The 25,688-nt window shown below is 39.2% G+C and overlaps 1 protein-coding gene across 3 annotated transcripts in view; it reads left to right on the forward strand.

The window, feature by feature from the left end:
* dennd2b (DENN domain containing 2B) overlaps nt 1–25,688 on the forward strand; it is a 52,855-nt gene that overhangs the window by 10,283 nt on the left and 16,884 nt on the right. For 2 of the 3 annotated variants that reach the window (XM_035526516.2, XM_035526512.2), the window contains exons 2-8: nt 2,554–2,649; nt 6,947–8,179; nt 9,600–9,736; nt 13,315–13,451; nt 13,744–13,959; nt 14,914–15,010; nt 15,094–15,138. In XM_035526516.2, the coding sequence (XP_035382409.1) occupies nt 2,576–2,649; nt 6,947–8,179; nt 9,600–9,736; nt 13,315–13,451; nt 13,744–13,959; nt 14,914–15,010; nt 15,094–15,138 (1,939 nt within the window). In that variant the 5' untranslated portion in view covers nt 2,554–2,575. Of the gene's footprint in view, nt 1–1,099; nt 1,120–2,553; nt 2,650–6,946; nt 8,180–9,599; nt 9,737–13,314; nt 13,452–13,743; nt 13,960–14,913; nt 15,011–15,093; nt 15,139–25,688 lie in introns of those variants that run through there. The other variant, XM_081708844.1, reaches the window with a different exon arrangement.

Raw genomic sequence — 25,688 nt, forward strand, 5'->3', positions numbered from 1 at the left:
CAGCTGTTCATCCTTCAGCAGATGAACAAAAATATTCACACTTATTGGAAACAAAACAGTTCAACCTTAAAGGCTTTAGGCCTATGTGTTTAAAACAGCCATGACAAAGAATAGAGGATGTTTATTTTTAGGTGATGTTGTATCACACATTTATCATTATTTTTGCAGGGTCTCTGAATTTGTAGCCTCAAATATTTTTGGTTCTATTTTGGTCCATTTGAACTGTGTTCATTTCATGTTGACCACACTTAAAACATTGTAGTGAAAACCTTTAAAACTAAGTATTTTATGAAGTAATCAAATTTAAAGCAGAGTACTTTATAAAATTATTATTATGTGTATTTATGTAGAATTACATAAAATATGAGTCAGTGTCAAAAGAATCTTGGCATACCAACTATTGAATAATATTTTAAGCAAAGATATAAATCAAAGCAACATCCATTTACCCTGTGGGGATGCAAACATATTTCTAATGCTTGGTATTTTCAAGTTCAGATAGTTGAGCTGCAAACACAAACCCAGTTTTTGCTTGATTTGATAGATTACACCAGGGAGTCAGGCAACCTTTTATGGAGTTTTAGGAGTTCCCTTTGTTCCTAAGACTCAACAGCCTACTGGGGGCGGTCCTTCCTCCAAGGGGCAGTCTTTCCTGCAGGGGGCGGTCCTTCCTACAGGGTCCATCGTTCATGGAGAAGAACTAAAAACAAACAGAAAGGACAGAAGCCCAGGCTGGGGTTTTTGGAGCGGCGGAGACCTTGGCTGAGATTCCAAATGAAGATGCTCATTTATCTCCCAGCACTCTGGAACAGGAAATGGCTGACAGGAGGAATGTTGTCGCTCGCCTCCTCTGTCTCTAAAGATCTTTCAGCTTTGTCGCTGGCTGGCTCTCTACTTCACACAACAACTTCCTGTAAACACAGCATCCACAGCACCTATCAGACTGAATCTCACTCTGAGCTCCTCATGAACCAGTATGTTGCGTCTTGAGAGTATAAGAGCAAAATCTCTCCGAAAAGGGAAGCGTTGTTGTGGCATACGGACGTCCTGACATTCTCGACTCAGATTGTCCTGCAGATTGACGGGTGGGACTTCCAGTGCTCAACATCTGGTTCTATGGTAATATGAGAATGTTGAGTAAGATGTCTCACAGTATAAAAGCAGTTTATGTCAGAGGCAGTTTTTTTTTATGGCTGTTGTACTGCCACTAACACTGCATGTTTGTGGTCCAGAAGGCTCTGATCTGAGATCAGGGTAACAGTTTGTGCAGTCTACTTTATTATGAGCACATCCTGGTGGCGTGCTGTCTGTCGGGCCATGCCAGACAGCTTGGTTAAATCCAGTGACTAGTTGATCCCATCACACTCACTGAAGCAAAACGTTTCTGCACAGCTTATAAAACTAATATCTGCCAGAAAGAAATATTTTTTACTTTTTAAAAAATCTACATCTGCTAGGTGCAAGTGTTCATGGGAAGGAGCAATCACACTTTAATGAGCCCAGAGATGGACTTTTCTGTGTTAACCTTGGCTCTGCTGTACAAACACTGCCAAAAACATAGACTCCCAGCAGGGCTTCTTAGAGCTGGGCTTGTGCAGTTGTTGGCATTGTTCTGTGTTTGCAAGGATAATCTTTTTTCCCAGCCTGTGTCGAGCTAAAGCCCCTTTCCCGCTCTCAGTATTTAACTTCACGGCCATGCACCTCCGTCTGTTTGACTGCACACTGAAGGATTGTGTAAACCCGTTTCAAAAGAATGAATTCCTGGCATACGCTGGTAGTTGCCTTAAGCATGCTTAATCAATACAGATGTCTTTTTTCAAATAGGTTTCTGAAAATTTTTACTTGGCTCATTGATGTGAAAAACCATTCATTAGCTGCATGGATTTTTATGCAGCTTAGAACCGTAAAGTGAACTGTTTCTTCACTGTTCTCTGATCAGTGTTATGAGTTTAGTATCTGAGTTTGCACTACCACTTGGGAGATCCATGTCCATGTATCAGTTTGGTCCCCATTTTAGATATAATTGATCTTGTGAGTACCACAGGTCAAGGCTAATTTGTGGGTGTCTGGTTCAGAATGTATCTTTTTCATTTTCATGAAACCTTTTAAAAAATATCCCATACATGGTTTGTCTTCTTTAACATATTTGTGTTTTGTATTATGCAGCTGTAAACTGTCAGATTGCGTCCTCTTTTAAGAAAGCACGGCATGAGGAGACGACGGGCCAAGATACGATAGCGATGCCGACACAAACGGCTTCACTCTTGGCCTTGAATAGTGTATTACACTATATTGACTCAAATACCATGAAAGAACTAGCTGGGTCTCGTCTGGCAGTAGTTAGAGCATAAAAAGTAAAGTTAACGTTGCTCACCATATCCACATATGATAGTGTTCATTTTGCATTTACAAAAACCTAGCAGTCATTTTGGGTAGACTCTTACAAACCTGTACTGTGGATTTGTTTTTAAGTACTGTTGTAATCCAGATCTCCAAAACAAAATAATCTTTTAGGTCACCCTTATGATATAATGTGTGTTTGTGGCCTGTTAGAGTGGGCAGACCCAAGGAGGTGATGACGGCCAACAAGACCTTGAAGGCTGCAGCCGGAGCAGGAGAGGCTAAAGGCCCAGTGGAGAGTCCTGACAGGTGAGTGTTACAGCCCGACAGGTGAGTGTTACAGTCCGTCAGGTGAATGTTACAGCCCGACAGGTGAGTGTTACAGCCCGACAGGTGAGTGTTACAGTCCGTCAGGTGAATGTTACAGCCCAACAGGTGAGTGTTACAGCCCGACAGGTGAGTGTTACAGCCCGACAGGTGAATGTTACAGCCCAACAGGTGAGTGTTACAGTCCGACAGGTGAGTGTTACAGTCCGTCAGGTGAATGTTACAGCCCAACAGGTGAGTGTTACAGCCTGACAGGTGAGTGTTACAGCCCAACATAGCCTGAAAGGTGAATATCATAGCCAGACAGGTGAGTGTTATAGCCCAACATAGCTCAATATGTGAGTGTCATAGCCCAACAGGTGAGCACTATAGTGTGACAGGGAAATGTTATAGCCTGACAAGTGAGTACCATATACCCTACAGGTGAAAGTCATCACCTGAGAAGTGCTCTATTGTGAGGAGCAGTGATGAAGACAACAGTGACTCTTATTTTACAGTCCTCGAGTGTTGCAGTGCTTTCATAACACACAGCCCTGTTTTGAAGTCTGCCATAATCTCCGGCAGTACAGGTCTATCTGTGACTGGTTTCCTCTAGTATTGTATCCTGGTCAATAAAATCTGGAAGAACGTTTACCATTATGTTAACACAACGTGGAAATGTGGTACATAAGCACATTAGTGAATGTGCACCCAAAGTTTGTGGGTGTTGTAAAAGTCATTTGACTATGGTGTAGGACAATAATCAACTCCCTAAAGCATAAATCAGTCTTCCTAAATGCTCTTTGCTCTGGCAGAAAAGATCATGTTGTCTCTTTTGTTATGGAATAGGCACCTGTTCAAATAGACTCTATCCTCTGGGTATAACCATGTTGGAGTTAACATGTTGAGACATTTTCCTGCTGTAACTGAGAAGCCAACAGTGGGAATGAAATCATCCATGTGAACTTTTCTTTCTCTGGATATGTCATCGAGACTTTGTATACTTCTGGTGTAGGCTAAATCTTCACTTAGCCAAACACTGTCTAACCTAACATGGACCAAACCTTTATCTGCAGTGTTTTCATAACTACCATATAGCTTTTGTTATTATTAGGATGTTTGTAAAAAATTTGGATTAAATGATGATTTTTAAATGCTTGTGTCATCGCCGGCATGTGTACAACGCTCTGTGTGAGTCTCCTGACATTTTCTGAGACAGTCGTGTAGAATATCATGATACGCTCAGCGAGAGCAAGGATGAACAAGAACCAAGAGCCGGCTCATAAAAGCTCCTATAATCTATCCATCACCAAACAGCAGTGTTCTCTGCCAGGAGTGAAAGTGCTAGCAAGGAAAGAAAGAGGAACAAGAGTTTTTTTTGTTACGCCTTATCAGTGGTTCTGTAATGTCAGAAATAGTTACCAAAGGAAATTTGATTTATACAAACTGGTGTGCTTTATAAAAAAAGTGGCTGCATAGTTTTTCCTTCCTTTGCTCTGAGATGGAGCTAAAAAGACCACCACCGTTAATCCTGGTCTTTACAGGCCAGAGGGTGTTATGTGGGATGTCCATAGGTAAGCATGGCATATGTGTTTTTCATAGAAAAGTCAATAAAAACTAAAAATCTCTCACTCTCTGATGAACGTTTCATATATTTGCGGGAGTGAATGGAGTTGGACACGTGAGTTCTTGTACCTTTTGATGTGTGTTAGAGGAGCGCCGTAGATCCTCCATTGTGACAGGGCCCTCAAACAGGAAATGGTTTGTGGTCAGATTGGCCCTCAAGAGCCAGGAAGGGGCAGAGAAGCACTGGTGCACTGCTTAGGCCCCATCTGCCCCCTGCAGCCGAGCTGCCCCTGAACTCTGAGGCTCAGAGAAGTAGGCAAGCTTAGTTTGTTTTCTCTGGACCTGGCCGTGCTTCCAGAGACCCTCCTCAGACCACAAACACAAACTCACTCTGGGATCTGTGACAGGATTCTGGATCCAGTGTGTTCCTTTCATGTAAAGTAGCAAGATCAATGTTGAATGTTGAAATAATTATTTATAACTTCAGGAGTCATGGCTCAGGCAGGCCTGTGGTTGTTTTATTCTGTGGCTGGTTGAATATAATGTGCATTTGCATCAAGAATGCTTGCGATGTAAAGGAGATCTTTACTGCTAAAGCATGTATTAACATGGGGGCATTTTTTTACAGTCTTGCCCCGTTTAGTTATTGCTACCCCACCTGCTAGCTCAGTCTCCCCATCACACCAAAGCTACCACCCTCGAAAGATGGCGGCTCACACACGTTTCCTCTGAGACCTGTGGAGCCAGTCCGTGGCACTTTTCAGCCTGCCTGAAATGTGACATGATAGCACAGCTGACCCTCTTTGGAAAAGAGCACTAAGTGGCTGATTCTGTGCATGTGACCAAAGAGTTGCCTGTGATTGGCTAGTATCATACTGATTGACAGAGGGGATAACAGGACCACCCTCCCCACCCAGTGAGTGGGGACAGTTATGCTTTCCTGGACTCCTGGACCAATGTGGCTGTGGTATGGTCAGGAGTGGTAAAATGAAAACCTGAAGCCATGCTTGCAGAAATATCTACATCAGTAACAGTGATGATTAAGAGATTTCATCTCTTTTTGTGTGATCTGGTGACTTGTGTGTCCCTTTACACATTTGATGATCTGGAAACAAAATAATTGCTCAATTCTTTATAGTTTTAGTCCTCAAGAAAGTCCACTGAGTCTCAGTATATCTTAACAAGACAGAAGAGTTTTTTTCACTACCACTTCATGGTAAGAGGACTTCAGAGAGATTATGATACCCCTTGTGTTGGACTGAACTATAAACTGTGGAGCTGTTATTCCCTTTAGTGTGTGCTGACTAGAATTGCTGCTTCTATTTGAGACTGTATTGATGTGGTAAGTTTTAAGCTGGGGGCAGAACTAAGGGATTCAATTTAAGAAGAAGTCACACATGTCCAGCACAGCCAGCATGTTGTCAGAGGATATAATCCAAGATTCCAGCGGGTATTATTTATATATAACTGTCAAAACTGATTAATGTTATCATTGAGAAAATTATCAACCAAAATTGCAAATGGGCTGCACTTGGGTTTCTTATTGTATGATTAATTTTCCTCATAATGAAGGGGAGGGGAAACATGATAGCACCATAAATAAAACCCAAGGAGGACCACATGTGCTAAATCAGAGTGATCAAAGTAGGAATAATGCATTCCACGTTTCCACGGTGATCAGGTGGAGGCTGTGAGAAGACTGTGGGTTGTGTGCACTGTTCACGCCAAGTGGTGGTGGTGCATTGTATAAACCTGAGTGCTGGTGTCATAGAGGCCCTTAGGGCTCCAGGTGCAGTCATGTCCCTGCTGAGGGTGAGGCGTTAAGAACCCTGCCCCAACCTGCACTACGGATCTTAACCCTGGCCTCCACCCAACTTTCACTTGTTATTCTAACCACCGATGTGACATCAGATCTGGCTGCCTCGGTTTCGCTGAGGAGCGGCCCTGGTTAAGTCTCAATGTCTTGAGTCCCATGAGGAAATCGCTTGGAGATTTTGAAATGGAGAAGGGAGTGCTTGCATCTGTGCCGAGGCTGGAATGAGTTCAGCAGAGTCCTAATGCCATTGCTCAGCAGTGAGTAGTGTCTGCGTGGTGAACAGAGAGACAGGGAGTGAGGATGGGGAGGAGGCTCTCACGTAGTCTGTCTCCGTCTGTCTCACGTAGTCTGTCTCAGGTAGTCTGAGAAACTGTATGCACACAGGACAAGCAGCAGAGAGATGTCTGTGCACCGGTGATGGTAGGTTCATTTTTAGCCTGTATGTTTGACGGTTTCCTGTGGCTTTTGTGTGTGAGGTCCGTATAACTTCACCGAAATCATTTTAATCATGTGGAAAATTCCACACATGTGATTTGCAGTGCTGTGTTTGTTTTGGCATGACATGAGGTTTCATTTGGCCAAACTTATTTCAAACTGCTGTGGTACTTTCCACCAAACCTGTGATGAGGCCAACTTTGTCTATTATTTGAAACCTGTATACATGTTTTAGAATTTCTTTTTCTTTCTCTTTCTTGTGTGGAGTCTTTTGCCCCCTTGCCTGTAGATTGTCTCACTGGCAGGCAGAGAGCACTTTTGGGTTGTGGATGACATTCTCTGCCTCCTTTCTCAGCACAGGGAGGGAGATGGAGGCCTTTGCTCACCGTACCTGAGCTCAGCGTACACCTCTGTCAGGAGAATGCTGTCCCAGCGTCTGTGGACGGGTTGCTGACCATGTTGTGTTTATCGCTCTCCTTTTAGGTGCCAGTCTGTGTCCCCACCTCCTAATCTCCCTGCGGCTAAAGAGTTGTGTCGCTCACAACTTAGCGACACAGAGGACATCAGTCTGCAGGGCAGATACACCAAAGCTAATAAGAAGTTCCAATCTCAAAGGAACTGGAGCTATAAGACTGCTAGCCTGCACAGTGGCTATAGGCTCCCGGCTGAACTTGATTACCAAAGCAGGCTCATCAAGGCGAAGAGCATTGGCTATCTGGATAAGAAGCTTACCCTCTACAAGGGAACGTCCGGCGGAGGAGACCAGGAGCAGAAGGAGAAACAGCCACAGGAGGGTGCTGGACTGGGCCCTGAGCCTCTCAGCTGGAGTACACTCTCCTTAGCTCCCTCCACCAACCTCAGCCACAAGCGCAGCCTCTCGCTCAGCCTCACTGGAACTAGCTCCCCTTCCGCCTCCATCCGGAAGAAGATCTCGGAATGGGAATGCCGTAAGGAGGCTCAGCCTAGGATGAGTCTGTGCTTGGAGAAGAGGACGGGCTGTGGAAGCGAAGGTCACTCCGGCCTCTTGGCTTCTCCTTGCAGTGGGGGGGCGCGGCGGATGAGCATGGCGTTGTCCGAGTGCTCCTATCCAGAGACGGAGGAGGAGGAAGGGGCTTTGGATCGAGAGTGCCTCGGACGGTTCCAGAAGAGAGAGAGAGAGAAGAGGACCGCAAAAACAGAGATGTCAGGGATCTTCATTCGTTCTCTGTCTGCTCGCAAGGAGACGTCCGCCGTTTTAAATCAGATACAGAAGATTGAGCAGGTCCTGAAGGAGAGTCCCTCCTCTGCTCCTCCGCAGTATCTCAGCAGCTGCTATGGCCTAGACAAGTCACGGCAGAAGTCTTTCACCATGGGTGGGGTGGAAGACTTTGACAGTTCCTGTGGCAGCAAGCGGAGTAGCATTTGCTCGGTTGCCACTGAGCCAGACACCAGCCCCGGGCCAGAAAAAGCCAACAAGTTTAGGCAGAGGTTCAGTGTAAGCTCAGTCCAGTCCCTGAGCCCGGAGCTGCCCACTGCGTGTGGCTTGCCAGGCACCCCAGTCAACCCCCTGCCCAAGCCCAAACGCACCTTTGAGTATGACGCCAGTCGGAACCACAAAGACTCTTCACCAAGCAATGGATTACTCAACTCCGAAACTCGTGTTTCCTGTGGCCCGGCCACTACAATAACATGCAACCGCAAGACAGATGAAAGCTTATCCAAGGGCACTCAGGATCGGTAAGATATGATCCTTTAACCCACAACCTGTTCTGACGTGCTTCTGTAATGGTTGTTAGTGTAGAGGTTGACATTATTGATTTGTGTTTAGCGTGTTGTACTTCTCCATGCATTCCCTATGCAAAGATGGCTGTGGCTATTTCAGCAAAGCACCAGGAAGCAGTGATTTGGTCTTATTTATAAGCACTTGTCCTGTGAGTCAGAAATAAACTTGAGGGTTACAGGCGAAACACTCCTGTGATGCAGCTGTAGTTTTGCATCGTTGGTCTTTGGTAGTCACGTGTAACAGACTGGCCTCTGACATTTCTGAGACTTTTATGTTTCAAACTCGATTACATCACTGAGAGACTCCATTAGCGTTGGACAGGAAACAGGAATGGAGCCATGGGCTCTTCTGTAAATGCGTCTGACAACTTCATCTTCCCATATTAGGTCGTAGCGCTTTTGGCCACTTGCTCAGGCCTCGTATCACGTGTCATGCAGATTTATTCTTGTCTTTTGAATCTATGGTTCGGAATGTATTTTTCTTGATTTTACTTTATTAGCATTGACATTGACATGAACATGTGCCAGTATTCAATGCTCAGTTTGAATTCTATACAACACGATTTAGTTTCTCTCTTGTTTCTCAGTTACCTCCTAACAAGTGGTTTAGCTCTTTGCTTGGCTAAAAACGTACCCTTAAGATATCTTCAAATGTATCTTCAGCAAACTCTGTAACTGAATCAAAACTTCTGTTTCATCTACTTCCATTATGGTGATATAATCCCGCTCAGCTAGAAGCTCTCTTGACTTTGCTGAGCGCTAACATTTTGTTTATATCTCTCGTTCCTCATGGCCTTGTGAATTGGCTTTGGACTAGGGACTGTTTAGCCCAGTCTCTGAGTGTGGTGTCTTCCAGGTTCTGTGGATGGCTGAGCTGGGTAGGATCTGTGAGGTCCTGTTTGACATTCCTGTGGCCCATGCAGGGGTAGCTATTAGGAAGCCATAGGCAGTCAGTGAGCCAGCATCACTATGTGAGGTTTGACCCTCTAGCTAGTACTTTTGCTTTGATGTAGTGTCTGGTGTGCATTCAAAACTTAGACTCTTTAGTTTATTTACCTTATTGTGAATAAACAGGAAATTGCAGTCCAATTAGAGTCTGTGCTGCAACTCATATAATAAGGATGTTACACATCTGAAAAGGAAGGTCAAGTCCTTTTCGAAGCTTCTGATTTTAATTGGCAGTCAGGGAGAGCTGTTGAGAAAAGGTGCGTTTTTGGAGTCTTGTGAGGAGGCTCAGGTGGTCTATCCTGATTGGAATCAGACGGGCGGAGGGTGACCGGCAGTCAGACCAACTGCACTACAGTGGCTTAGTCTTGCATGTTCAAAGCTTAGTGCTCTCGCTCTCTCTTTTCTTTCTCACACGTTCAACTTTTAGAGAGTCTGAAGATGTGGCCAGCCCTCCCTCCCCGTGTCCATCACCACCCACGGAAAACGGTACGGCCTCCACGGAGAAGCACAGCCGCCCCATCTCCAAAAACACATTAGAGGAGAATGCCTATGAGGACATCACAGGTAAGAGCAGACACGCAACCCACCGCAGCTACAGATACAGACAAACTGATGCAGGCTCCACATTTAGCGGAAAACAGGGTCACTGATCATTCTGCTCTCAATTTTAAAAGCAGTACAAAAATTAAGTACACTGATTACTTTTTTGCATCTGCTACTGACTTTCCAAAATTAATTGCACACAAGGTTACAGTTTATATCATATTAAGAACAAATTTTGAAGTAATGTGTTTGCCCTGAAGATAATGACTCCTACAATTAGAGGTTTACCATGGTGTGAATAGTTTCAAACCACCATGCAATAGTTTTTATAGTAGAGAATGCCTTCAAAATTTGTTCTCACGTTTAAGTGCTCACTGTTCCCTTGTGATCAGCCTTTAAAGACCTGAGGTAGTTCTGTTTGGCAGGCAAGGGCTGAAATGTTGACTCTGCACTGCATCAGAGAAGATAATATTAATACTGTAAGAAATGACCAACCAGCAGCTATAATCTCTCACCAGTTTTCTGGTTAAAAAAGCATTTTCTTGATAATGACTGATGATGTTGGCCAGTGGTTTGACACTATGGAGACAAAGAGCATCAACAGATGGGTTTGTAATGCAGGCAAAGGAGAATTTGGCTTTCATGATTAGAAATCACATTATCCTCCTTTTATAGAAAAACACTGAGCTTGAAAATTCAAAATAGTTATTTCTCTTTTGGGGTGTTAATAGTATGTATTGAAATAAAATTTCAAGCTTTCAAGACATTTTGGTTGATGAAAACATGTTAATCCTTATTAAGTTTTTTTTTCAGTGAGACACAGTATTGATTTTAACAATAAATTGCAATAAGAGAGTGATATTCAAGTGGAAGAATTTAACATTGGATTGGTAGAGAAACGTGGCGTCCTGTGACCTGTAGTCTGCGTCCTGCAGTGCAGCAGGGAAAAGCTGTCTCCTCTGGCCTGTTTGCTGGCTGTGCTGGGTGATGCTCTGCATTCCTTCCCACTAAGAAATGGCAGCTTCTCCTGTAGGCAGCAGGCATGTGTGTCGCCCTGGAGACAGTAGGCATGTGCGTTGCTCTAGAGACAGCATGTGTGTCGTCCTGGAGAAAGCAAGCATGTGTGTCGCCCTGGAGACAGCATACATGTGTGTCACCCTGGAGAAAGCAGGAATGTATGTCACCCTGGAGACAGCATGTGTGTCACCCTGGAGACAGCAGGCATGTGTGTTGCCCTGGAGACAGCAGGCATGTGTGTTGCCATGGAGACAGCAGGCATGTGCGTCGCCCCGTGGCCAGACCGGAAACCTCGGCTCTGTTGTTCTGGGGGTTTGGGCCCCAGACGTCGTAAAGAGTCTTGAACAAGCGTCTGTGGGATGTGGAGATGACAGTGCATGAACCAGAGTACCAGACAGACATGTTATGAGGCTGTTTTCTTCGAGACGCAGGTTTTTCATACGACTGAACCAGAACATTGACCGGAATCACCCAGCTGGTGGTGTGTTGTCGAGGGTGTTGGTATTGTTTCAGTAAAGGTGGTGGTTCCTAGCAGTGTGCAGTGTCTCTCAGTGGCACCCTGACAAAGCCTCCATCGTTTGGTGAACACCCCCATCAGCATGGCGGTTGGGCCATTTCTTTAAAAATGCTGATTAGTTCCAGATAAATATATGATCTCCGTTGGCTGCCAGAGGTCCCCAGCTGCTGAACGCAGGCCCAGGAGTGTGTGGATGCTTCACTGGCTTTCCTGACGCAGACAGCTGTGGTTAGTAGGTCAGTGAAGCCAGAATCCAAGTGAAAGTATTAGTATCCAAATACTTTTGGTACAGTTTAAACAAAAAAGATACTGATCAGTGAGCTATGAACATACAAGCGTCATATTAATAACTTGGTTGTAATTGTCTAATATGAGGGCATTTATGGTAAATAATCCTGACTCAGGTCCGTTGTACTGGATAGATTACAGCCTTGTTGTCAGGCTGTGTTTTGCTGGTTTTGTTCTTCAGCTGTAGCACTGGTGCAGCGTTTTCTATGCACACGGCAATTAGAGACCCTCTCCGGCGTCTCCACAGTGCTGTATGGGTCCTTACTGCACGCGTTAGCCTGCTGGTGAGCTCCTGCAGACAGGATCAGGTTACCTTCTTCTGGGATGGAAATCTCCCTGTAGAAATGTCCAGCATGCATGCTTTAAAGTTCAGACTTGAAAGCTTCCATACAGGCCATGTCCATTTTCTCTTTAACAGTCTGAGTCTACATTTTACTGTCCCTATTAAGTTTGTGTTGCTGTAAATATCATTCAGGTTTCCAGAACTGCTTGTCATGTGTGAGTTGTTTTTTGGTCTTTTAGTGAGTGGAGTCTCCTGTTTGGGGTGAGGTAGGCACACTGTAGTTTGAACGAGCTGGACCTCTGGAAAGAAGCGTTCTTCCTCCCACACAACTGCCTCGCTCGTCCATAAAACACACAAAATGGCTGTGGAGGTTTCAGAAGGTCTTCATTTTTGTGTAATGTGATATCTGTATTGTCCACTTTCCTGTTAGAGTTCTCTCTGAAGGTCCACTGTGTAAACAAAGGCGCAGTCGCAGTGTGTGCGTGAGGTGTGTGACTGTGTGTGTGTGCTGTGCCCTCTCTGGCTACGTGTTAACCTCTGTAAACAGAGAGACTGATTAGTATCCACTACCACATCAGTGGTGAGAGAGGTTTGGGATGTCCCCCAGCGTGCTGTCATTACGTTGTTTCAGCTTTATGGTGTGTGCTGGGGTGAGTGCGACCCTGTTATTGTCTCTCAGCTTTAGTGTTGCAGAGGGATTTCTGTAAAGTGTCTCCACCTCCAGACACTCCTGCACCCTGAGCCTGATTATGGCTGTTGTAGTGCCCGAGATGTGTGCACATTAAGGTGGTTAAAGCTGGCTTTGGTATGTGAAGTGTTTCAGAAGGTCCTTCACACAGGCTGCTTAGAGCAGCTGCTCTGCCTTTTCCTGTCACTTTGATTTTTAGACACGTTCCTCATGGAGAAGGTTAGTGAAGTTTCAGAACCTGGTATTTGCACTTTCTGGATGTGGACCAAATTGCAGATTTTTTTTTGCATTACCAATTATGAACCTCATTAAGCCTTTGCATGGCTGCCGGCTTCTCTTTTGCATGTAAGTAAGTGATGTGGATAATTTACTGTGTCTGCGTTTCCTCTGTTATTGTTCTTGTTGCTGTGATGTGGTTTGTTGTTGTGGTGGGTTGTCCTTTATTATGGTGCTGTGTGCTGACATAAGGGCAGTGTGAACCCACCCTGCTGTGTTTGCTGTGTAGCTCACAACAACAGAGACAGCCCACATCAGTTTCCCATCTGTCAGAACTCAACCTGCATAACATATCTGCTCTATCCTCCAAAACGTCCCTTCTCTCTGTCTCTGCCCTCTCACCTGCTCATCCCTCTCTCTCATTCTTTCTCTCTCCCTCCTGCACTCCTTCCTTCTCCAATGCCCTCTCCGATCGCTCTCTCTATCTTTCTCTCCTTCTGAAGGTCTGCTTCCTTTCTTCCTCTTACGTCTGCCAGCGTTTGGGTTCAGTCTGATCTGCTCTCTCCCTCTGACCTCTGACCTGCTTGTAGAGTCTATGAAGGAGAATCCATATGAGGAAGTGGATCAGAAGGGAAGAAGCCGCAAGTTACGTCCATTAGAGAGATCGAGTGACCCGCTCTCCAAGGCGTGGACCTCCCAGGACAGGAATTCCATGGTGGCCCCTCAGGTATGTCCCTATTTCAAATCAACAAATTCTGACTGATTTAACTTTTCACTGCAAAGCAATAATCAGACCATCTGTACCTCAAAACCTAAATCAGACGTGTGCCCAAGCTGAAATGCTACATTTTGGTTTGCTAAATGGCACTGCCGTGATTTCTGAGCTTCACTCGCTCACAGGACCAGAAACAGTTCCCTGTGTTAGAGGAGACAGGAACTGAAAGGCTGTAGTTCCTGTTTAGTGTGCTGTAAACCGAAGCAAGCGCTGCATCTGTGCCTTCCTTTCCCACATTCTCCAGCTGCCGTCTAAACCGAGTAGCCAGTCCCTGCGGCTAACGGCCGCAGCTGAGCGGAGCGCCCCGCGTGCGTCCTACCTGGCCAAGAGGCACAGCCACGACGACACGCTGCTGCTGCCCCAGCTGGGTGTGTCTTCGGGATCCTGCGTGCTACTGGACGACAGCCTGAGCAGGGCGTGTGACACACTGGCCTCTCGCAGACACCGACGGGTCCCCAAGGTGCCTGCATATCCGATCTGGGAAAAAGACAGCGTTCACTGTGATTAGAATGCCAGGTCACAGGAAAATCTAAATATATATATATTCAAAATTGTAGTAAAGTACACAGTTTCCTGAGAAACAGAACGTTGACATTAATAGTGGACTGTAATGGAGGATCTGTGCAGTTGCATTGAGGTTTTTTTTCATTGAGTTTTTCCTGTCGGTGGCTTGCTCTGTAAACGCAGATGTTTCGTTGGGGCGCAGAGTTTGTCTGCTGTGGGGTGTCTTCATGCTCATAAATATAGCTGCAAGGTTAAGAAAAAAGGAAAGAAATAACACCAGCTCATTACTCACGTTCAGATAACTGCTCCAAACAGGACACCTTGCCACTCACACACCTGCCCTGGAGGTCCAGAGATTATCTTACAGTGTTGTTTCCTCCTGAGATATTGGACCAGTAGTCATAACCGAAATGAAAGTTAAAATGGGCACAATATGCATTTGATTAAAAAGTTATCAACAACCTTCCCATTATAAATTAAATTAGATAAGGTAAAGATGCAATCAGTAGAAATCTTAATGAAGTAATTTGGTTCAGTTATTTTTAGATATGGCTACACATATGTTCTTTCTTTTTTGTTCTTTGTCGATAGTGTTTGAAGGTTCCTCCTGTGTTGATATTTATAGTTCGGGGTGGTGTTTTGCCCTTCTTAGTGGGACCGTCTGCCCGTCCTGTAGAATCATGCCAGTACAGTAGTAAACACGACAGCTCATGAGCTCTGTTTACAACCAGTAGCAGGAGTGCAGCTGTAAGCTGACTCATAGCCGTTACCACGACGACGACGGCTCAAATCCCTTCAGGCTACACCACAAAAATGGAGATTGATGAGTTGTAATACGTCATACTCCGTCACGGGGAGTACCGAGTGCTCCTCTGACTCTCCTCAACGGTGCTGCTTTTTCTCCCATCAGGTGGTGCAGAGAATAAACTCCATCTACTGTACAAAAAGAGGCAAGAAGAGGCTGAAGAAACTCTCGCTGTCCAACATCGAGGCTGCTTCTCTGAGAGGTGACGTTCCCGCTGTTGCGGGCTCAGACAGAACTTTGCTACGCTGCCCTCTGACGTCAAACAAATTCTTCTTTTGTTTGTAGATGACAACAGTGAGAGTGAGAGTGATTCTGATGACAGGTTCAAAGGTGAGAGGTCAGCGCATAGAGCACAATAATGTTCCCGCAGTGGGTGGCATATTTTGGTTTGTGGGTTTTTTCCGTTCTTCAATCGTCCAAGCCTCTGTCCTTTAGATGTGTGACCGTTCTTCCAAGTCTTTTACTGACAGCCTTATCTCACTACATAGCTGTTAATGCTGACGACACTGTAGTCTATAACAGCTACATATACAGAGAACGCCAGTACATTAGTGCTAATATAAATACAGTACATTCACATAACACAATATACCATATACAGAACACACAACACAATATACCATATACAGAACACATAACACAATATACCATATACAGAACACATGACACAATATACCATATACAGAACACACAACACAATATACCATATACAGAACATACAACACAATATACCATATACAGAACACATAACACAATATACCATATACAGAACACATGACACAATATACCGTATACAGAACACATGACACAATATACCATATACAGAACACATAACACAATATACCATATACAGAACACACAACACAATATACCATATACAGAACACATAACACAATATACCATATACAGAACACATAACACAATATACCATATACAGAACACACAACATAATATACCATATACAGAACACATAACACGATATACCATATACAGAACATACAACACAATATACCATATACAGAACACATGACACAATATACCATATACAGAACACACAACACAATATACCATATACAGAACACACAACACAATATACCATATACATTCACATAACACAATATACCATATACAGAACACATAACACAATATACCATATAAAGAACACATAACACAATATACCATATACAGAACACACAACACAATATACCATATACAGAACACATAACACAATATACCATATACATTCACATAACACAATATACCATATACAGAACACACAACACAATATACCATATACATTCACATAACACAATATACCATATACAGAACACATAACACAATATACCATATACAGAACACACGACACAATATACCATATACAGAACACACAACACAATATACCATATACATTCGCATAACACAATATACCATATACAGAACACACAACACAATATACCATATACAGAACACATAACAAAATATACCATATACAGAACACATGACACAATATACCGTATACAGAACACATGACACAATATACCATATACAGAACACATAACACAATATACCATATACAGAACACACAACACAATATACCATATACAGAACACATAACACAATATACCATATACAGAACACATAACACAATATACCATATACATTCACATAACACAATATACCATATACAGAACACACAACATAATATACCATATACAGAACACATAACACGATATACCATATACAGAACATACAACACAATATACCATATACAGAACACATGACACAATATACCATATACAGAACACACAACACAATATACCATATACAGAACACACAACACAATATACCATATACATTCACATAACACAATATACCATATACAGAACACATAACACAATATACCATATAAAGAACACATAACACAATATACCATATACAGAACACACAACACAATATACCATATACAGAACACATAACACAATATACCATATACATTCACATAACACAATATACCATATACAGAACACACAACACAATATACCATATACATTCACATAACACAATATACCATATACAGAACACATAACACAATATACCATATACAGAACACACGACACAATATACCATATACAGAACACACAACACAATATACCATATACATTCGCATAACACAATATACCATATACAGAACACATAACACAATATACCATATACAGAACACACAACACAATATACCGTATACAGAACACACAACACAATATACCATATACAGAACACACAACACAATATACCATATACAGAACACATAACACAATATACCATATACAGAACACACAACACAATATACCATATACAGAACACACAACACAATATACCATATACATTCACATAACACAATATACCATATACAGAACACACAACACAATATACCATATACAGAACACATAACACAATATACCATATACAGAACACATAACACAATATACCATATACAGAACACACAACACAATATACCATATACAGAACACACAACACAATATACCATATACATTCACATAACACAATATACCATATACAGAACACACAACACAATATACCATATACAGAACACATAACACAATATACCATATACATTCACATAACACAATATACCATATACAGAACACACAACACAATATACCATATACATTCACATAACACAATATACCATATACAGAACACATAACACAATATACCATATACAGAACACACAACACAATATACCATATACAGAACACATAACACAATATACCATATACAGAACACACAACACAATATACCGTATACAGAACACACAACACAATATACCATATACAGAACACACAACACAATATACCGTATACAGAACACACAACACAATATACCGTATACAGAACACACAACACAATATACCATATACAGAACACACAACACAATATACCATATACAGAACACATAACACAATATACCATATACAGAACACACAACACAATATACCATATACAGAACACATAACACGATATACCATATACAGAACATACAACACAATATACCATATACAGAACACATGACACAATATACCATATATATTCACATAACACAATATACCATATACAGAACACACAACACAATATACCATATACAGAACACATAACACAATATACCATATACATTCACATAACACAATATACCATATACAGAACACACAACACAATATACCATATACATTCACATAACACAATATACCATATACAGAACACACAACACAATATACCATATACAGAACACATAACACAATATACCATATACAGAACACACGACACAATATACCATATACAGAACACATGACACAATATACCATATACAGAACACACAACACAATATACCATATACAGAACACACAACACAATATACCATATACAGAACACATAACACAATATACCATATACATTCACATAACACAATATACCATATACAGAACACATAACACAATATACCATATACAGAACACACAACACAATATACCATATACAGAACACACAACACAATATACCATATACGTTCACATAACACAATATACCATATACAGAACACATAACACAATATACCATATACAGAACACACAACACAATATACCATATACAGAACACATAACACGATATACCATAGACATTCACATAACACAATATACCATATACAGAACACATAACACAATATACCATATACAGAACACACAACACAATATACCATATACAGAACACATGACACAATATACCATATACAGAACACACAACACAATATACCATATACAGAACACACAACACAATATACCATATACAGAACACATAACACAATATACCATATACAGAACACACAACACAATATACCGTATACAGAACACACAACACAATATACCATATACATTCACATAACACAATATACCATATACAGAACACACAACACAATATACCATATACATTCACATAACACAATATACCATATACAGAACACATAACACAATATACCATATACAGAACACACAACACAATATACCATATACAGAACACATAACACAATATACCATATACAGAACACACAACACAATATACCGTATACAGAACACACAACACAATATACCATATACAGAACACACAACACAATATACCATATACAGAACACATAACACAATATACCATATACAGAACACACAACACAATATACCATATACAGAACACATAACACGATATACCATATACAGAACATACAACACAATATACCATATACAGAACACATGACACAATATACCATATATATTCACATAACACAATATACCATATACAGAACACACAACACAATATACCATATACAGAACACATAACACAATATACCATATACATTCACATAACACAATATACCATATACAGAACACACAACACAATATACCATATACATTCACATAACACAATATACCATATACAGAACACACAACACAATATACCATATACAGAACACATAACACAATATACCATATACAGAACACACGACACAATATACCATATACAGAACACATGACACAATATACCATATACAGAACACACAACACAATATACCATATACAGAACACACAACACAATATACCATATACATTCACATAACACAATATACCATATACAGAACACATAACACAATATACCATATACAGAACACACAACACAATATACCATATACAGAACACATAACACAATATACCATATACATTCACATAACACAATATACCATATACAGAACACATAACACAATATACCATATACAGAACACACAACACAATATACCATATACAGAACACACAACACAATATACCATATACGTTCACATAACACAATATACCATATACAGAACACATAACACAATATACCATATACAGAACACACAACACAATATACCATATACAGAACACATAACACGATATACCATAGACATTCACATAACACAATATACCATATACAGAACACATAACACAATATACCATATACAGAACACACAACACAATATACCATATACAGAACACATGACACAATATACCATATACAGAACACACAACACAATATACCATATACAGAACACACAACACAATATACCATATACATTCACATAACACAATATACCATATACAGAACACATAATACAATATACCATATACAGAACACACAACACAATATACCGTATACAGAACACACAACACAATATACCATATACATTCACATAACACAATATACCATATACAGAACACATAACACAATATACCATATAAAGAACACATAACACAATATACCATATACAGAACACACAACACAATATACCATATACAGAACACATAACACAATATACCATATACATTCACATAACACAATATACCATATACAGAACACACAACACAATATACCATATACATTCACATAACACAATATACCATATACAGAACACATAACACAATATACCATATACAGAACACATGACACAATATACCATATACAGAACACACAACACAATATACCATATACAGAACACACAACACAATATACCATATACATTCACATAACACAATATACCATATACAGAACACATAATACAATATACCATATACAGAACACACAACACAATATACCATATACAGAACACACAACACAATATACCATATACATTCACATAACACAATATACCATATACAGAACACACAACACAATATACCATATACAGAACACATAACACAATATACCATATACAGAACACACAACACAATATACCGTATACAGAACACACAACACAATATACCATATACAGAACACACAACACAATATACCATATACAGAACACATAACACAATATACCATATACAGAACACACAACACAATATACCATATACAGAACACATAACACGATATACCATATACAGAACATACAACACAATATACCATATACAGAACACATGACACAATATACCATATATATTCACATAACACAATATACCATATACAGAACACACAACACAATATACCATATACAGAACACATGACACAATATACCATATACAGAACACACAACACAATATACCATATACAGAACACACAACACAATATACCATATACATTCACATAACACAATATACCATATACAGAACACATAATACAATATACCATATACAGAACACACAACACAATATACCGTATACAGAACACACAACACAATATACCATATACATTCACATAACACAATATACCATATACAGAACACATAACACAATATACCATATAAAGAACACATAACACAATATACCATATACAGAACACACAACACAATATACCATATACAGAACACATAACACAATATACCATATACATTCACATAACACAATATACCATATACAGAACACACAACACAATATACCATATACATTCACATAACACAATATACCATATACAGAACACATAACACAATATACCATATACAGAACACACAACACAATATACCATATACAGAACACATAACACGATATACCATATACAGAACATACAACACAATATACCATATACAGAACACACAACACAATATACCGTATACAGAACACACAACACAATATACCATATACAGAACACACAACACAATATACCATATACAGAACACATAACACAATATACCATATACAGAACACACAACACAATATACCATATACAGAACACACAACACAATATACCATATACATTCACATAACACAATATACCATATACAGAACACACAACACAATATACCATATACAGAACACATAACACAATATACCATATACATTCACATAACACAATATACCATATACAGAACACACAACACAATATACCATATACAGAACACATAACACGATATACCATATACAGAACATACAACACAATATACCATATACAGAACACATGACACAATATACCATATATATTCACATAACACAATATACCATATACAGAACACACAACACAATATACCATATACAGAACACATGACACAATATACCATATACAGAACACACAACACAATATACCATATACAGAACACACAACACAATATACCATATACATTCACATAACACAATATACCATATACAGAACACATAATACAATATACCATATACAGAACACACAACACAATATACCGTATACAGAACACACAACACAATATACCATATACATTCACATAACACAATATACCATATACAGAACACATAACACAATATACCATATAAAGAACACATAACACAATATACCATATACAGAACACACAACACAATATACCATATACAGAACACATAACACAATATACCATATACATTCACATAACACAATATACCATATACAGAACACACAACACAATATACCATATACATTCACATAACACAATATACCATATACAGAACACATAACACAATATACCATATACAGAACACACAACACAATATACCATATACAGAACACATAACACGATATACCATATACAGAACATACAACACAATATACCATATACAGAACACATGACACAATATACCATATATATTCACATAACACAATATACCATATACAGAACACACAACACAATATACCATATACAGAACACATGACACAATATACCATATACAGAACACACAACACAATATACCATATACAGAACACACAACACAATATACCATATACATTCACATAACACAATATACCATATACAGAACACATAATACAATATACCATATACAGAACACACAACACAATATACCGTATACAGAACACACAACACAATATACCATATACATTCACATAACACAATATACCATATACAGAACACATAACACAATATACCATATAAAGAACACATAACACAATATACCATATACAGAACACACAACACAATATACCATATACAGAACACATAACACAATATACCATATACATTCACATAACACAATATACCATATACAGAACACACAACACAATATACCATATACATTCACATAACACAATATACCATATACAGAACACATAACACAATATACCATATACAGAACACACGACACAATATACCATATACAGAACACACAACACAATATACCATATACATTCACATAACACAATATACCATATACAGAACACATAACACAATATACCATATACAGAACACACAACACAATATACCGTATACAGAACACACAACACAATATACCATATACAGAACACACAACACAATATACCATATACAGAACACATAACACAATATACCATATACAGAACACACAACACAATATACCATATACAGAACACACAACACAATATACCATATACATTCACATAACACAATATACCATATACAGAACACACAACACAATATACCATATACAGAACACATAACACAATATACCATATACATTCACATAACACAATGTACCATATACAGAACACACAACACAATATACCATATACAGAACACACAACACAATATACCATATACAGAACACATAACACAATATACCATATACAGAACACACAACACAATATACCATATACAGAACACATAACACGATATACCATATACAGAACATACAACACAATATACCATATACAGAACACATGACACAATATACCATATACATTCACATAACACAATATACCATATACAGAACACACAACACAATATACCATATACAGAACACATAACACAATATACCATATACATTCACATAACACAATATACCATATACAGAACACACAACACAATATACCATATACATTCACATAACACAATATACCATATACAGAACACACAACACAATATACCATATACAGAACACATAACACAATATACCATATACAGAACACACAACACAATATACCATATACAGAACACATGACACAATATACCATATACAGAACACACAACACAATATACCATATACAGAACACACAACACAATATACCATATACATTCACATAACACAATATACCATATACAGAACACATAACACAATATACCATATACAGAACACACAACACAATATACCATATACAGAACACATAACACAATATACCATATACATTCACATAACACAATATACCATATACAGAACACATAACACAATATACCATATACAGAACACACAACACAATATACCATATACGTTCACATAACACAATATACCATATACAGAACACATAACACAATATACCATATACAGAACACACAACACAATATACCATATACAGAACACATAACACGATATACCATAGACATTCACATAACACAATATACCATATACAGAACACATAACACAATATACCATATACAGAACACACAACACAATATACCATATACAGAACACACGACACAATATACCATATACAGAACACACAACACAATATACCATATACAGAACACACAACACAATATACCATATACATTCACATAACACAATATACCATATACAGAACACATAACACAATATACCATATACAGAACACACAACACAATATACCATATACAGAACACACAACACAATATACCATATACATTCACATAACACAATATACCATATACAGAACACATAACACAATATACCATATACAGAACACACAACACAATATACCGTATACAGAACACACAACACAATATACCGTATACAGAACACACGACACAATATACCATATACAGAACACACAACACAATATACCATATACATTCACATAACACAATATACCATATACAGAACACATAACACAATATACCATATACAGAACACACAACACAATATACCGTATACAGAACACACAACACAATATACCATATACAGAACACACAACACAATATACCATATACAGAACACATAACACAATATACCATATACAGAACACACAACACAATATACCATATACAGAACACATAACACAATATACCATATACATTCACATAACACAATATACCATATACAGAACACATAACACAATATACCATATACAGAACACACGACACAATATACCATATACAGAACACACAACACAATATACCATATACGTTCACATAACACAATATACCATATACAGAACACATAACACAATATACCATATACAGAACACACAACACAATATACCATATACAGAACACATAACACGATATACCATAGACATTCACATAACACAATATACCATATACAGAACACATAACACAATATACCATATACAGAACACACAACACAATATACCATATACAGAACACATGACACAATATACCATATACAGAACACACAACACAATATACCATATACAGAACACACAACACAATATACCATATACATTCACATAACACAATATACCATATACAGAACACATAACACAATATACCATATACAGAACACACAACACAATATACCGTATACAGAACACACAACACAATATACCGTATACAGAACACACAACACAATATACCATATACAGAACACATAACACAATATACCATATACAGAACACATAACACAATATACCATATACAGAACACACAACACAATATACCATATACAGAACACATGACACAATATACCATATATATTCACATAACACAATATACCATATACAGAACACACAACACAATATACCGTATACAGAACACACAACACAATATACCATATACAGAACACATAACACGATATACCATATACAGAACACATAACACGATATACCATATACAGAACATACAACACAATATACCATATACAGAACACATGACACAATATAACATATACAGAACACACGACACAATATACCGTATACAGAACACACAACACAATA

The sequence above is a fragment of the Electrophorus electricus genome, chromosome 3 (assembly GCF_041902795.1).
Source record: "Electrophorus electricus isolate QZ-2024a chromosome 3, ASM4190279v1, whole genome shotgun sequence".
Taxonomy (NCBI): Eukaryota; Metazoa; Chordata; class Actinopteri; order Gymnotiformes; family Gymnotidae; genus Electrophorus; species Electrophorus electricus.